Consider the following 17,500-nt stretch of genomic DNA (forward strand, 5'->3'; position numbering starts at 1 on the left):
CAACTAGGAAACTCCAACTTGGAATTTCCGAGTAGGAATTTTCGACTAGGAATTCCCAACTAGGCATTTCTGACTTGGAATTTCTGACTAGGAGACTCCAACTTGGAATTTCCAACTCTGAATTTCTGACTAGGAGACTCCAACTTGGAATTTCCAACTCTGAATTTCTGACTAGGAAACTCCAACTTGGAATTTCCAACTCTGAATTTCCAACTAGGAAACTCTTACTAGGAATTTCCAACTAGCAAACACCAACTTGGAATTTCCGAGTAGGAATTTTCGACTAGGAATTCCCAACTAGGCATTTCTGACTTGGAATTTCTGACTAGGAGACTCCAACTTGGAATTTCCAACTCTGAATTTCTGACTAGGAGACTCCAACTTGGAATTTCCAACTCTGAATTTCTGACTAGGAAACTCCAACTTGGAATTTCCAACTAGCAAACACCAACTTGGAATTTCCGAGTAGGAATTTTCGACTAGGAATTCCCGACTAGGCATTTCTGACTTGGAATTTCTGACTAGGATTTCTGACTTGGAATTTCTCAACAACTTGGAATTTCCAACTCTGAATTTCTGACTAGGAGACTCCAACTTGGAATTTACCAACTCTGAATTTCTGACTAGGAAACTCCAACTTGGAATTTCCAACTCTGAATTTCCAACTAGGAGACTCCAACTTGGAATTTCCAACTCTGAATTTCCAACTAGGAGACTCCAACTTGGAATTTCCAACTCTGAATTTCCAACTAGGAAACTCCAACTTGGAATTTCCAACTCTGAATTTCCAACTAGGAAACTCTTACTAGGAATTTCCAACTAGGAAACTCCAACTTGGAATTTCCAACTCTGAATTTCCGACTAGGAAACTCCAACTCTGAATTTCCAACTAGGAAACTCCAACTTGGAATTTCCAACTCTGAATTTCCAACTAGGAAACTCTTACTAGGAATTTCCAACTAGGAAACTCCAACTTGGAATTTCCAACTCTGAATTTCCAACTAGGAAACTCTTACTAGGAATTTCCAACTAGGAAACTCCAACTTGGAATTTCCAACTCTGAATTTCCAACTAGGAAACTCTTACTAGGAATTCCCGACTAGGCATTTCTGACCTGGAATTTCTGACTAGGAAACTCCGACTTGGAATTTCCGACTAGGAAATTCTGACTTGGAATTTCTGACTAGGAAACTCCAACTCTGAATTTCCGACTAGGAAACTCCAACTTGGAATTTCCAACTCTGAATTTCCGACTAGGCATTAGGAAACTCTTACTAGGAATTTCCAACTAGGCAATTTCTGACTAGGAAACTCTGACTAGGAATTTTTGACTAGGAAACTCTGATTTGGAATTTTCGACTAGGCATTTCTGACTCAGAATTTCTGACTGTTGTTACCAAAATATCTTAATTTAAGCATAAACTCACTTTGATACATTTTTCTGAAAACAAGACACAGTATCTTCAGTCATTTTTCTTCTCCAGTAAATGTATCTTGATTTAAGAATTTTAGATATTTGTGCTGGAAAACGACAAAAATACTGAGGAAGGACATCATTTTTGCCGTGTTTTATTGTGCTCAGAAGTTCAGTGAAACTCACTTTTCCTTACTCTCTCCTGATTTGATCCGGATCCTCCACACACTGAGTTCCACGTCCTGATCGGATCCGTTCCAGCTCATGATGTTCCGGACACGCCTCAGCCAGCTGGACCAGACCAGCTCGCCCTTCCAGACCAGCCTGATGGAGGTCAGGTGACCCAGATCAGTGGCCACCGCAGCCAATGAGGTGAAGGCCTTCGGGCTGCTGCTGTCCTGATACCTGCAACATGCCAGAGATTCATGATGATCACATTTACTACAGCAGCGATGCTAACACACACACACACACACACACTCTCTCACACAGACACATGACATTGATCCATGGAGATCCAATGATGTGTTGTTAACGACCCGCAGCAGCAGCTGATTGATTGTTGACCAACACTGCTTATATATTAAAGTACTTCAGCGTGAAACAACTTTAGGTTACTCCCATGTAGAAGGCAACGTTCTCAGGACCTTGTGCAACATTCCCTAAAAGTTCTCAAAAGGTGATGAAAATTCTGAACCTTTACAGAACATTCGGGACATTCCTAAAACGTCCTCTTTTGGTAATGAAAGTGCTGCAGTTCAAGGTTCCTTATATGACTTTAGGGGGACGTTCCATTTTGGTTATTTTATGGACAAAAAAGAATGTTACAATGAGGACATTTGGGACATTAACAGAACGTTCCCACACGGTCCTCTATTGGTCATTTAATAACGTTCCCGATATGAGTTTAGGGGGACGTTCTGTTTTGGTTATTTTGTGGTCATGCAAGAACGTTATAAAGAGGACATTTGGGAAGTTAACAGAACGTCCTATAGTAATAGTCCCCTAAACATTCCCAGAACGTCCTGAATGTTCCCTGAAGGTCCACCAAATAACGTTCCCCAAACCTTAAAAGAACTCCACATCGTGATCGTCTCTGAACGTTCTGGGAATGTTACTAGGTGATAGGTTAACCCACTAGAAATTTTACGTTCCCAGAACATTCTCAGAACCTCCTCTGGTGTTAAGGACATGGTCTAGTAACGTTGTCTAGAAAATAATAAAGTTTGAAGTCACCGTTATGGAGGTGAGTGTTTGCTTTAGATGGGCTCTTGATTCATGATATTTTCTCTGGCTGCTTTAACTGTGTTTTCAAAACACTTCTGTTATAGCAAAAAACGCAAGAGAAATTCTGATCAGATGAATTGTTTAATGCTGGTGATTCAATCATCATGGAGTGTCCTGATTCACTGATCATCACCAGAGTCGAAACTATGAGTGTATTAAGTTGGTTTTGCATTAATTAATGGTTAGGGGGTTTTTTTAGGGTTTTTTTTAAATTCATTATACAGAGTTTTGAGCGGTGTCTTTTAGACTCACTCAGACATCATGAATCAGCGTATGAATCTCAACAATGGTGACAAACAAAAATCTTTTTTGTGACTTAAGTAGCTTGTTTTGTGATGTTCAGAGTTGATTTGTTTATCTGAAAATTTTGTCACCATTGTTGAGGATCATACGCAGAATCTTGATGTCTGTGTGAATCTACATGATCCTGTCCGAATAATTTCTGCTTAAGGATAAAAACTTTCAAAATATCAAAGCAGGATAGAATTTTATGCATTATCATGGGAATACAACAAGATGAAAAAAAATACAATATTCAGAGATCAGTGAATAAGACCACTGTATGATGAAAACTCATCAATGAGCAACCAAATCCATTTGATCACTTTTTTTTTTTTTTCTCACAATTTTGTTTTGGTAACAAATGCTTTAAAAACACACAGTTACAAGAATTGGAAAAAAATTAAGTCAAATCGTCAAGGGTCAGGAGCACAACTAAAGCAAGCGCTTACCTCCATAACGGTGACATTTATACATTTTGATAAAACATCAACACCTCATTCGTTTTGTATGAAAGAACTAAACTCAGAGTGGTTTGTAATAAGTGCAAATGCAGAGATCTAGAGAGATCTGTTAGTGTTTAATGTTCTGTTTCTGTTATCTGAGTTTTCTGAGGTTATCATTGTGCTTTATTTAAAGGCTGCAGTAACTGTGTAGTTGCTGATGCAGTGATACAGCAGGTACATCAGCTCATGTGCTGTTGTCAGCTAATGACTTACTGCAAGAGATTTGCATTTTAAAGAAAAGGTTTCATAATATTAATCCAGGAATGACCTGTAAAGTATTTTTTTGTAAGACATTTAAGAAAAAATAGTTCTGAGGGGACATTCTGAGAACATTTCCAAATAAAATATGGTTCCCTAAACGTTCAGAGAACGTCCTGAATGTTCTGTGAAGGTCCACCAAATAACGTCCCCCAAACCTTAAAAGAACTCCACATCGTGACCGACTCTGAACGTTCTGGGAATGTTACTAGACAACGTTCTTAACACCAGTGGGGACGTTCTGAGAATGTTCTGGGAACGTAAAATTTCTAGCGGGGCTGCAGTTCTTAAACTCGACATGTTTGTGCAAACACGATTCCTTCTGTTGTCTGACTGATAGTTTAGACCGTTTTAGCAAGTAAAAGTCTTTTAGTATAATTATAGAAATGTCCTCCTTCAGCTCGTGCTTCACGTGTCTTTCTGCTGTCAAATCTGCACTGATTTTTGTCAAGTAAACCTAAGAATGCCTTGGATATTATTAGTAATATTTCAACTGGACTGAAGCAGCTTCGATGAGCTGTTTTTTCCTCTATATCAGACTATATGAGCCATAAAATCCTGATGTATCAAATATGATGCAAAACATAAAACATATGCAAAAATATTTTTGAGATTTTCTTTTTTTTTAAAGATTTATTTTTTTTAAAGTTTTTGCCTTTTTATTGAGATATTAGTTTATTGAGGACAATTAGTTGACAGGAAGCAAATTGGGAGAGAGAGGGGAAGGGAATGGGAATGGTCCACGAGCCGAGACTCGAACTCAGGTCGTCCGAAGCTTTATGTCGTTAGGCTATCGGTGAAGACATTTAGGGGATTTTCTTTTATATTTCATCTAAGGCTTCAATAAACTGCTCCATTTTTCTGACTATTATTTCCTACATCAGGCTTTACAGGGTAAATGTAGATCTAAGCAGGCATTATTCACTCGTGTTCTGGGACTCACAGTGTGACGGGAACGTCTCGGATCTCTCCTCGGGTCCCGTTGAGCGAGACGGACAGCGCGGCCTCGACCGGCTCCATCAGGTTCATCAGCAGGACTCTGATCTGGTAGTGAAACACTGAGGGAGAGGGCGTGTGTTCACTATATAAACAGACACAGGAAACACCTTCTCGTCCAGACGCCCGTCTAGACTCAAACACGGGCCACAATTACCAGAGCATTAACTGACCTTTATAGGGAGCTTCTGGGCCGGTTTTGAAGTACAGCCCTTTAGCCTTCCTCCCCGCGCGCTCGTGCCGCACATCGTAGCCCAGCGTGTTGCAGCGCATCTGTTTGCAGTCAAGACACAGGCCTTTGTTGAAGGTGCTGTCGTCACGGCAACGGTAGCCTATTATGGGCTGGCTGGTGTTGATCAGGGAGTTGGTGAAGAGTTTGACTGCGCGCTCGTGGGCACATTTAATGGTCTTGGGAACTCCTAGAGCACACAATGAGTCATTATAATGACCGTCTAATCTAGTGTGCTGCACTTCTAAAATAGTGTGTCAAACACTGCTTTATTTAGTGCGCTACATGATGCCTATAGGGGCCGTTCACACAGAATGTGTTTTTGCGTTGTGTAATCACTGGGTTTATGTAAATATGACTAGATGGATGCATTTTGCCAATGAAGTGTTTGAGTTTGTGTGGATATATTTTATATTTATTTTTTGCACTTTGAAGCTTCTGTCACCGAGATGAATTCCTTGAGCATGTGAGCAAATTTGGCAATATCTCCATAAAAATACAAGAACACGTCCAGTTCGAATGGCCCTTTATGTTGCATGTTTGATTCATCATCATACAGACAAATAACAGAACATTTGGCAATATTTCTCCATGTGTCAGGTTCGGTACCTTGCAGGCCGTACTGATAGACGTTACTGTAAATGTCGAGCATCTTGCAGCCGGGCTGAAAGGAGCCTCCGTTGGGGTAGAAGTCCACGTGAGCGACGCTCTGCTTTATTCCCACTCCCGGCATGATGCTGGACTTGGTGAAGGTGTGGATGGCGTCCACAAACTGAGCGTCGTCCGGAGACAGTCTGTCAAACGCCGGCAGACCTTCGAAGTGCGGCCCGGCCGGATCCAGTCCTGCGTCACACAACAGACATCAATGTAAATGAGCTTCAGATTGTGATGTATTGGTCTTTATGGGCTGGAACAGACGAGACTTTCATTGAGCTTCTCATCAGAAGTTGGTGGAGAATGCGGGTCTCTTTCTACACAAGACAGTAACTCTGAATGACTGAATCATGTTAAGATCTTCACTTGCTCATTCTACTGATTCATGACAGCAGGTCAGCTGGTTATCATGGTCAGTGGTCAGATGATGGTACTGCATCTTTCTCCACTGACACTCACTGAATGTAAACACCAGCAGACTCTGATGAATCCTGTTTGATGCACGTGTTTGCCTTCTTCATACCAGTAATGCGGCCCACTTTCCTCCGTCCTCTGAAATGGCTTCCTGCAAATCCAGCCACATGCGCTCCCAGACTGTAGCCAATCAGATGGACTTCATCCATGGAGAGCTGAGCAGCTTCCTGTCCAGAGAGGAAGTGCCGTCAGGACTCAAACACGTAGATACTGACGGACATACAGTAAGAAACCTTATCACAGACAAAGCTTTTTATATTTAAATTTTTTAAAAATAAATTCAAAACTGATTCTTGCATTTGTATGGACTATTGCAGTGTTTATTCTAAATGATTTCACAAGTTCACCCTTATCAATCCGATAAAGAAAAAGTATGCATATTTGCCGTGCTGTCCGTGGGAAGGGCTATCCCATAGTACTCGCCCATGCCTGGTTGGGATAGGAAATATTGGGTTGGTGGAGGGATGCTGGAAACTGTCATGTGATAGAGGTGGGTTGGCTATATATATCCTCACATGTGTATTAGGTTGATTATCTAACGTGCTCCTCCACTACTGTGTTAATAAACATCATCATTTATAGGTGAACATTATTATTATTGTGTTAAATTCATGTTCCTGGTTATCTTGGATCAGATTATCTTCTCCCTCTTGCAGCATCTCTTCTCTTCTCTAATGATGAGGGCGGGGCAACCTGTCACTCACATGAGATCCACCAATAGCAAACCACAACCATCCAATCAATTCCCACAGACAAAATCAAGCCCCGCCCTACATTTGTTCTTGTTTGAGAAGCGTTTCACTCGAGTGGGGAATTGTTCACCACTATAGAAGTTCACCCAGTGGACCACCAGCACGTTTAGGTTTTTATATGCAGTGGGCTTCATTCCCAGAATGTTCCCATTAAAGATCCTCATTACCTCCAGCCATTTGAGCAGCGCAGCCACGTCCTGCCCCACCTGTCTGCTGTTCTTGGCTGCGATTGGATACGGCTGAAGGGCCAGATTCCTCCAATCGCTGATGAGCACGTTGACCTGCCCAGCCGGACCTTCAGCGCAGAGGCCAGATTGAAGATCCACTGCTCCATGAGTCCGTTCATCTGAGAGCAGAAGATCACATCAACACTGAACATGCTGTTAAACAACGGGATTCATTCCCTTCCCTCCGTCTCAAAGAACTTCCTGTCGGCTCTGCATGTTTGTTGACACATGAACTTCACAGGCAATACACAGATGGTTAGTGGAAAAAACAAGTGTTTTCACAACTTATGATCGCATTTCTTCTGAGAAGCAGCAGTGTGAGCATTAATCAGCAGCTCAGCCCAGCCAACAACAATATGTTCAAATGTTGAAGATGTTATTTCTGAACATTCAAAAGGTCCAGATTTTAAAATGTTTTTTCTTGGTTATGTGAACGTTGAGGAAACATTTGATTCTTCAAACATTATGGGAACGTTACTTTTTAATGTTCTCTGAACGTTCTGAAACAAGTAGCATTTAAAAAATGTTAGACGAACGTCCAACTTAAACATTTAAAAACGTTCCATGAATTAATGTATAATGTATAATTTGGAACATTATTAAAGACCAGATAACTTTGATTGAACGTTCTAATAATGTTACTGGAAGATTCGTCTTTGTTCTCTCTCATCACGCTGCATCTATAATTCAGATTTTTAATCCCCGTATCTGCTTACATATATTTATATATAATCTATTTTTAATCGCTATAATAAAAATGTATAATTCAGATTTTGATCTCCATATCCATTTACATATATTATATATATCTTCCAAGGGGTTTTTTCCCTCCTAGGACTTTTTTCCCACGCTGGGTTTTCTCCTAGGGGGTTTTTTCCACCCCTGGGAGTCAGCCGACATTGGCTTAATGTAGCACCATCTTGTATATGTTACATATTACCACGCTTGTTTGTACAGCTTATTTTTAACCACTTCCCTTTTTTCTGTGCTTCTAATATGTAAAGCTGCTTTGAAACAATTACCAATTGTAAAAGCGCTATATAAATAAATTTGACTTGACTTGACTTGACGTTCCCTTCATGTCTGTGTGTCCGACGTACCGTCCATCCGTGAATGATCAGCACCAGAGGATGGCTGTGGTTGTAGCCACATCTGAGGAGGCTTTCGGACCTGAACGGGAGCAGGGCGCAGGTCTCCTCAAACACCTTCCCCTCGTGATACAGATGGAAGCTGGACTTCAGCAGCGTCTTCACCGGAGTCGAGCTGAGAGTCTCTGCCGCAGCTTCTGGAAATAAACCAGATGTGTAATTTTAGAGAAACCCCGTCCCATCATGCTGTTCTGTGGCTTTCAACTCTTTCCATGGCAAACGTTCAAAGAGCCTCTCCGAGAACATGCAATTACAGAGTGAAGTTCACTGTGTCTGACTAAAATAAGAGCTGCTGCATGTGCCGGTATGTGTTTCAGGAATCAGGTTCTTCTCACCTGTGATGTTTGGATCTCCGGCCACAGACGCAGCGAACGCACACACGAGGAATAAAGCGCTCAGGACTCTCATGATCAGCGCAGGGAACCGAGACTCTTCCTGTGGATCCACTTCTGCTCTTCTGTGGATCTGAAGAGCGGCTCAAGGTAGAGAGACGGTGGGAGGGGCCTGAGTGACTCACGGGAAAAGACTCTCCGCTCTGATTGGCTGCTGGTTCTGCCACTGTTTGTAAAGGGAAAATACAGTGGGTTAATCCGTTAACTGTCTCCACCCTTTCTCTTTGACTGAATACAGACCTCTTTCAGAGAAGACAGCAGATGGCAGAAGTGAAAACAGCTTCAAAAAATGAAAGTGTCTGAGAGGTTTACTGCAAATGTACTGAATGAACCTTTTCATCGTACACAAAATATATATTTAACAAAATAATTTTGACTTTCAAAATAGTTTTCACAGGATGAATTTTCAGTGTGTGTGAGTTTTATGATTGACGATTACTAAAATATGTGCAATAAAAGGCAAGTGACTCAGTTTACAGGTTCAATGGAAAGAGAAAGATGTTATCAAGTTTCGCTTGATCTCTGTTGAAACATGTTATCTGTATAAAGGTTATTAAAGTTCAGCAACAAAAACTGAAACAATGAACTCAAGAAAAGAAGAAAAATGGAACTTATTCAAAATTACATGTTAAAAAAGGAACATTTAACAACAACAAACTAAATTTATCAAACTATCATGTACTGCTTCAGAAGAAACTAAAACCATAAAATATGTTCAGTTTTTGTTTTTAATCCTTTGTTCTAGAGTCGATGCCTGGAATGTCCCTGAATTTCATCACATTTGACACCATGATTGGCCATCGCTCAATCAGAGGCGGGACCTTTTAATAAAGCACAATTCACTAAAGCACATTCATCAAGTTGTTTTTATCTAGTTGTTTGTCAACCGATACACACCATGTGTGATCTGGACCGGACAGGAATAGTTACTTTTAATTTAAAGAACATTTTACATCATATAAGTCATTAGCATGTGTTAACTGAAATAGAAACTAAAATATATTGATAGACTAAAATAAAAACAGAAGTGAAGATGAGCGTCTTCATTCACCCTCAGCAGAAACACATGACACAGTCATCTGATGTGTGTCTGGAAGAAAGACCAGTTTGCTGTAAAAGTTTCTTCTTTATTTCAGCAAAAAACACAAATATACAGTCGATGTCGTAGGATTTCATTACAAAAGATGTTTATCTACTTTTACGAAAGGCTTTTAAAACCAAAAGTCTACAAACACATGAACAATAATCATAAACATGAATAATGTAGAAAGTAAATGAATGACAATAAGGTGAAACAAACTGACAGTTAACATGAAAACTCAACAGTCGTGATCTAGTGGAAAACCGTCACGCTTCAGTTCACGCGTGTGACGTGATGCCAGCTTCACACACGTTTGTCTGCAGGATGTTTCTGACAATCTGATGCTTTCGTTTGCTGATTTTTGCTTAATTCTGGGCAGAATTCCTGACGTGTTTCAGTGCATCCGTCACTTTAAAAAGCCATTTAAACCATTATTGTGGGTTCAGTACAATATTATCATCAGCAGCAACATAAAATCACACTTTCTGTACAGTGGAGGATCATGGGACAACGTTATACCGCTAAAACATGATGTTCTTCCTCAGTGTTTCTGTCTTGTTACATCAAGAAACATTTACTGGAGAAGAGAAATGACTAAAAACTACTGAAATGATATCAAAGTGTGTGTTTAAAACAAGATCAAATCAATGGAGTCAGAAAAATAATCATAATTCAAAGGTCAAATAAGATTATTTTTCTGACTCCTCTGGCAGATATTTGATCTTGTTTTAAACACAAACTCACTTCATTTTGATTCATTTTTTTCCTTAATATCGTCAGGCATTTCTCTTCTCCAGTGAAAGTATCATGAACGTTTAGATGTTTGTGCTGAAACACTGAGGAGGAACATCATGTTTTCAGACGTGAAGCTTGTGTTGTTAAAGCACTTCAGCAAAACCCAGATCATTATGAGAGCTGTAAAGAGTCTAATGAGGTGGAACTACTTTAATCGTCTGCTGATGGACGTAAACAGCGTTTCAGTATGAAAATGACCAGCTTTACTTGATGACGGCAGGAACTCTGATCTCATTTCTCCTCGTCTCTGGTTTCTAGCTCATGTTGATCATCTCGTATTTGTCCTTCAGGCTGCTGTCCTCCTCTTCCTCCTCGTCCTCCTCTTCCTCGGGCTCTTCGTGAGGTTTGTCGTTGTGGTTGGAGTGATGCAGCTCGATCAACAGGAAGTAGATTACAGCGCCGGCGACGCCCCCCACCATCGGCCCGGCAACGGGGATCCACCACCAGTAATCAGCAGTGCTGCACACACACACACACACACACACACACACACACACACACACACACACACACACTATATCACATGATTCTGCAGCAGCTTCACAATCACAGATAAAGCAGCACTCGTTTATTTCATCAGTCATCATAACTACATTTGACACATCCTCACTAGTTGCGTTTAAATCGAGTGTTTTGCGCGGGTCTCTGTGAGGGTTTGTTTAGGGTTACACAGAAAATATCATTATACTGATAGAAAAACAATAGAAATCTATGAGATGAATTTACTAATGCAGTCAAACAAACGTGTGTGAGAGATCATGTGATTCTGCATCCATAGTCACATTTAAATCTCTCGAGTGCATGTGATATTATGTAATGACCTGATCAATAGAGGTTGGTTTGTGTGTGTGTGTGTGTGTGTGTGTGTGTGTGTGGGGGGCACATTAATTAACCATCAGAGCTCATTAACTCCAGCACATGGTGGGAACAAACACAGACGCTGTGACTGTCAACATGACCGTCTGAAGCTCCAGACACTGATGTAAACCCCAGTGAGGCTCATCTGCTCTGTGTGAAGATGGACTGCTGCACTAAACAATCCCCGGCTGAGAGTCAAAGCATACAGCTGCATTCATGTCAGCTCTGAGCAGCCGTCTGTGTAAAAGCACCTTTACAGTGTGAATTTGGCACTAGATTTAGGAAGGAAACAAGTTCTGCTAATTAGAGCAGCAGACGCTCCAGATCGGTCGCTGATGCGCTTCTGTCCCGTTTCCTACCTGAACACCTCCATCCCCCATCCGGCCGCGGCGGTGAAGAGGCGTGGGCCGAGGTCTCGCGCCGGGTTCAGAGGGTATCCGCAGTTCAGCCCCATCGACACGCTGATGCCCAGGAGGATCAGACCCACGGCCAGCGGCTCCACGCCTTTCGGAGCGCCGATGTTCCTCCCGTCCACGATGGCCAGGATACAGAGCACCAGCATTCCCGTTCCCACCACCTGACAGACGGAGATCAGGAGAGCTTCAGCTGGAGTAAATCACTGGAAACACTGGTTTATTGAGGACAGAAGGATCTGAATCAGGTCAGATCGTGTGTTTTTGGGTAGAAACGCTGAGCTGATCGATGTGCATTAGTCTGGGTTACTGCGGTCAAACCCTGATCCAGACTGACCTGATCCACGAATCCGCCCAGGACGGTCAGGTGTCTCCCCGGATACGACGCAAAGATGTGTCCTGTGGCGTTGATTCCCGTCACCGACAGGATCCCGCTGGTGAAATCCATGAAGGCATCTGAACACGCAAACACACGCATTAATCAGATCCGAAACACGAGGGGAACCACCGGATCCCATCAAACTCACCGTAATACAGTCCGAACACCGCGGCCGCACCGACGAACGCCCCGAGCATCTGCGCCGTCACATAGATGGGAAACTTCCAGATCTTCAGCTTCCCCAGGATCACCATCGCCAGAGACACGGCCGGATTGAGGTGACCGCCTGAGGAAACATCAGCCATTGATATCTCACACTGAAAATACACAATAATTGAAGCATATTGACAGAACACCCTGACAATTTTAGTTATTTAAAACTGCAATTGATAAAAAACAAACAAACAGGAAAATCCGTCAATCCAAACCTGGCTGAATTATCACGGCCACGCTGATATTAAACTATTATTGTTCTGTACTGGGCTTGTACAGACTCGTCGACTTTAAAGGATCAGTTCAGTTTCAAATGAAGATCAGCCCAAGCTTTACTCTCCCTCAAGCTGTCCTGCGTGTATATGACTTTCTTCTTTCTGACGAACACAGTCTGAGAAATATTAATAAATATCCTGACGCATCCGAGCTTTATAATGGCAGTGAATGATGTCAGTGAGTATGAGCTGAAGAAAGAGTCTCCATCCATCATAAACGTGCTCCACACGGCTCCGGGGGTTAATAAAGGCCGTCTGCAGTGAAGCAATGTGTTTGTGTAAGAAAATATCCATATTTAAGAAGTAATTTATGAAGTAAAATATCTAGCTTCCGCCAAACCGCCTTCCATATTGAAGTTACGAAGAAAGTGTAAAACTCTCACAGTTCACAAAGCTTACGCCACATCCTAACCCTTCCTATGTCGAGTCAGTTACTCCGATTGTGTTCGTCAGACAGAAGAAAGTCGTATACAGCTAGGATGGGCTGAGGGAGAGTAAAGCTGGGAGTAATTTTCATTTGAAAGTGAACTAATGCTCTGCCATGATGCTTTAAGCATGACGTTCACTAGTCGCTGGTCATGACCTATAGAGGGCGCAACAGGATAAGAAATCTTTGAAGTCCACTTTTACACTCTGTTTCCAAACAGTTAAAATGACAAATTAATGCTCACTCTGAGAGCGCTCCACAATGAGTGACTTTACCATCTCCATGCTCAATATCGATCAGGTGAATGCACGTTTCAAACAGCTCAATGTACAGTTAATCGCCGTTCTAAACTAATGCACTGCTGCATAACACACACACACACACACACACACACTCACTCACACACACACACACACACACACACACACTCACACACACACACACACACACACACACACACACACACTCACACACACACACTCACAGCAGATCACACACAGAATCATTCAGGAGCGCAGAAATGTATTTTCACTGTTCTGTGATTTATCTATAAAATAGCTTAGAAACTGAAAAGTTCCAGCATATATTTCTGAGTAACTAAAACACACAGCTTCACTATTAGAGAGATGCTGCCATTCATACACATGACACTGTGCTGCTTTATCTGTGTCTGATCTAGAACGAGCAGAAATCTGAGAAATATAACAGCCCAAAGACGAGAACTGATAAGAGTGAAGGACAGTAGCCTAGTGGCAGCGCTGCCGTACGACACCGATGTGCACAAGACGACCCGTTCAGCCTCAGCTCGAGGGTCAGGCGTGTGTGTTCATTAATGACATCATCAGCGAGTAGTCGACTCGACTTTAATCACATAAATGTTGAAAAAACTGAAGTCGTTTATCATAAACTGACAACACTGAAATAACACTGATTGTAACGAGAAAGACATGGTAATAGTGCTATAAACACACACACACACACACACACACTCGAGCAGATCACACACAGAATCATTCAGGAGCGCAGAAATGTATTTTCACTGTTCTGTGATTTATCTATAAAATAGCTTAGAAACTGAAAAGTTCCAGCATATATTTCTGAGTAACTAAAACACACAGCTTCACTATTAGAGAGATGCTGCCATTCATACACATGACACTGTGCTGCTTTATCTGTGTCTGATCTAGAACGAGCAGAAATCTGAGAAATATAACAGCCCAAAGACGAGAACTGATAAGAGTGAAGGACAGTAGCCTAGTGGGCAGCGCTGCCGTACGACACCGATGTGCACAAGACGACCCGTTCAGCCTCAGCTCGAGGGTCAGGCGTGTGTGTTCATTAATGACATCATCAGCGAGTAGTCGACTCGACTTTAATCACATAAATGTTGAAAAAACTGAAGTCGTTTATCATAAACTGACAAACACTGAAATAACACTGATTGTAACGAGAAAGACATGGTAATAGTGCTATAAACACACACACACACACACACACACACACTCACACACACTGCTGTGAGATCAATGGATCCGTCCTGACGCTCCAGGCGCTGTATGACCTCGGTTCATTCAAGCCTGACCGATCAGATCAATGTGTCAGTCACAGAAAAACATCTCAGTCGTCTCACCTGACAAACACACACACCACTGCCAACTCATGTGGACCAATAGGATTTATTGATCCGTTCTGGGAAATCCAATGATCAGATGGTGATATTCCGGCTCACGTGTGAGTGTCCATGACAACACCACCACACATCATCACACACTGCCAAACACCATGTTCTTCCTCACTGTTTCTGTTCATCTAAACATTCGTATTACTGTTCTGACTCCATATTTGTTCTAGTTTTAAGCACAAACTCACTTCATTCTGATTCTTTCCAGAAAACAAAAGTAATTTCTCTTCTCCAGTAAATGTATCGTTGATTTTCAGATGTTTGTTTGGAGAACAAGAGTTAGAAGATCATGTTTCTCAGTGTGTGTGATGTTGTATAACCTGTAGAGGCTTGTGTGTGTGTGTGTGTGTGTGTGTTTTACCCGACACGCCGCCGGACACGTAGACGCCCATCATGAGTCCGGTGCTGAAGCCGATGTGGACGGTCAGCGGTTCTCCCAGAGTGTTTCTGCTCAACACCGTCTGTGCCACCGACCCGCAGCCGAACAACTGACACACACACACACACACACACACGAGAAACATACATCACCAATACTTTATTAAATATCAGTACAATGTTAAATATTTGTGTCAGTGCGTGAAGAATAAATCTGTTTAATGAGTGAAGGACAGAAACTCACCACCAGCACGAAGGTCCCGAGGAACTCGGCCAGGAACTCTTTGAAGACGCCGTGTTTGATGGCGCAGTGATGCTTCATGGTCGCGCGTGTGTGTGTCTGATGTGACTGAACACACTCGACCCGCTGCATTAAAGCTCTGATGGGACGGTCCGACACACACATCCATTGATCCGCCTCGTTATGGAAGAGCCGCTCAATCTGAGCTAAACATGCACTAACTCACCGCAAACATCACTTCACTAAAGAAACACTTTTATTTATCACGGATGCATCAAACTGATCAAAAGTGACATTAATAATGTTACAAAAGATTCTATTTCAAATATTTATAATGTTACAAAAGATTCTATTTAAAGTAAATTCTGTTCTTTTGAACTTTATATTCTATAAAATGTGTCACAGTTTCCACAGAAATATGAACTGTTTTCAACATTGATAATAATCATAAATGTTTTTGAGCATCAAATCATCATATCAGAATGATTTCTGAAGGATCATGTGACACTGAAGACTGGAGTAATGATGCTGAAAATTCAGCTTTGATCACAGGAATAAATTACACTTTACTATATATTCACATAGAAAACAGCTGATTTACACTGGAATAATATTTCACTGTTTTTACTGTCTTTCTGATCAAATAAATGCAGCAAAAACATTAATAAACTGACAAACCCAAACTTTTGAGCAGTATACCTTGATACCATGGTAAAGAAGCGTCTGAGAGCATGATGGGAGAGAGAGGTAGTGTGATATCGCTTTATTAAAATATGAACCATAATTATCTTACAGTATTTCTGATCAAACACACATGTGAACTCATGAATTAACCTGCTCTGAGTGACAGCTGGCTTACTGTAGCTGAAACGAGTCACATGTTCAGAGGTTATTGTGTGTCTAGTGCTGCGTCAGTCTCATCTTCATCATCTTCATCATCAGCTGTAGGCTGCAGTTTATTGGGTCTGTTGTTGCGCCTGCAGACAGATGTTCAGACGGTTCAAAGGTGAGTGTGTGTGTGTGTGTGTGTGTGTGAGTGTGTGTGTGAGTGTGTGTGTGTGTGTGTGTGTGAGAGTGTGTGTGTGTGTGCGTGTGTGCGTGTGTGTGTGCGTGCGTGTGAGTGTGTGTGTGTGTGAGTGTGTGTGTGTGTGTGTGTGCGTGTGTGTGTGTGTGTGTGTGTGCGTGTGTGTGTGTGTGTGTGTGTGTGTTTATACAGCGACTAGAGTAAAGCATCTACTGCATATGTTGAATAACGATGACCCTACAGTTCGTGAAGTTGCCCGGCGTTCACTGTTGCTGGATCTGAGCAAACGCAAGGTCCCCTATGCTGCAGACGGAGAACCAAGCTTCCTCGGTTTCCGGAAGAAACCTAGTGGAAAGCTGGATACTAGAGCCACGGGATTCGGAGTACGTTCGGATTGGCCCGATCTGAATGATTTGTGCAGCAATAACAATATACAGTTGAACTGGGCACATACTGGCGGGGAGCAGGTGAATATCAGTCAGGGGCAGATTATGGACCCAAATGTGTATGTCGAGGCGTCTATACATCACAATGGAACCAGCGAGAGGTTGAACAGCCGGACGTGCAGGTATGAAATCCTCCAATACTTTCATGCACAACAGCGTGATTACTGGGTTAACCTGCGCCTTCAAGGAAAAGAGCACAGATCATACAGTCTCACACTCTGCGTTACAAAATTCAGCAGTTAATGAAGATATCCTAAAATTTGTTATTAAAGCTCGGCTGCAAACTCTCCCGACTAAATACAACCTCTCTTTGTGGTTCCCAAAACACCATGAACCATTCTGTTTACTACACAGCGATAAGATAATGGAATCTACAGCGCACATACTGAACGGATGCCCTGCGTTTAAAGGACTGTACATTGCGCGTCATGATCGCATCGTAAATATAACGGCTCAAGAACTGCGTAAAGTATCTGGACAAAGTGCAATACATACAAACAAAACTGTTAAAATTAGTTGGCTTTTAAACCTGGATGATAATAATATAAACTCCCTTAAAAGTGTTCTCAGAGAATACCCAAACACTCCAGACATTGTAGTCATCGATGAACTTTCTAAGAACATTCTGATTCTGGAAGTGGGCTGCTGTTTTGATCTTTACATGGACTTGTGT

The 17,500-nt window shown here is 41.9% G+C and overlaps 2 protein-coding genes and 1 pseudogene across 2 annotated transcripts in view; all 3 read right to left on the reverse strand.

Annotated features, from left to right (window-relative positions):
* Positions 1-1,413: 1,413 nt before the first annotated feature.
* Positions 1,414-9,585, reverse strand: LOC125261900 (annotated as a pseudogene).
* A 137-nt stretch (positions 9,586-9,722) lies between these two features.
* aqp9a (aquaporin 9a) lies at positions 9,723-15,438 on the reverse strand. The gene is made up of 6 exons (XM_048180479.1): positions 15,361-15,438; positions 15,100-15,226; positions 12,291-12,428; positions 12,101-12,219; positions 11,710-11,927; positions 9,723-10,951 (listed from the first exon to the last, which is right to left on the reverse strand). Exons 1-6 carry the CDS (start codon positions 15,436-15,438, stop codon positions 10,747-10,749), a joined length of 885 nt encoding a protein of 294 aa, XP_048036436.1. The 3' UTR covers positions 9,723-10,746.
* Positions 15,439-16,105: 667 nt separating this feature from the next.
* LOC125261899 (cingulin-like protein 1) overlaps positions 16,106-17,500 on the reverse strand; it is an 11,216-nt gene continuing 9,821 nt past the window's right edge. Inside the window, exon 19 of the mRNA XM_048180478.1 lies at positions 16,106-16,334. Within this exon, the coding sequence (XP_048036435.1) occupies positions 16,247-16,334 (88 nt within the window). The 3' untranslated portion in view covers positions 16,106-16,246. The remainder of the gene's footprint in view (positions 16,335-17,500) is intronic.

Source organism: Megalobrama amblycephala, unplaced genomic scaffold, assembly GCF_018812025.1.
Source record: "Megalobrama amblycephala isolate DHTTF-2021 unplaced genomic scaffold, ASM1881202v1 scaffold522, whole genome shotgun sequence".
NCBI classification, from domain to species: Eukaryota; Metazoa; Chordata; class Actinopteri; order Cypriniformes; family Xenocyprididae; genus Megalobrama; species Megalobrama amblycephala.

What these genes read in the sequence shown, in the direction of transcription:
- aqp9a (XM_048180479.1), bottom strand. Translation starts at nt 15,438, where the DNA reads ATGAAGCATCACTGCGCCATCAAACACGGCGTCTTCAAAGAGTTCCTG. An exon ending in TCGGGACCTTCGTGCTGGTG is followed by an intron (nt 15,227 to 15,360) that starts GTGAGTTTCTGT and finishes TGTGTGTGTCAG; the next exon opens with TTGTTCGGCTGCGGGTCGGT. An exon ending in TGGGCGGATTCGTGGATCAG is followed by an intron (nt 11,928 to 12,100) that starts GTCAGTCTGGAT and finishes TCCGTCTGTCAG; the next exon opens with GTGGTGGGAACGGGAATGCT.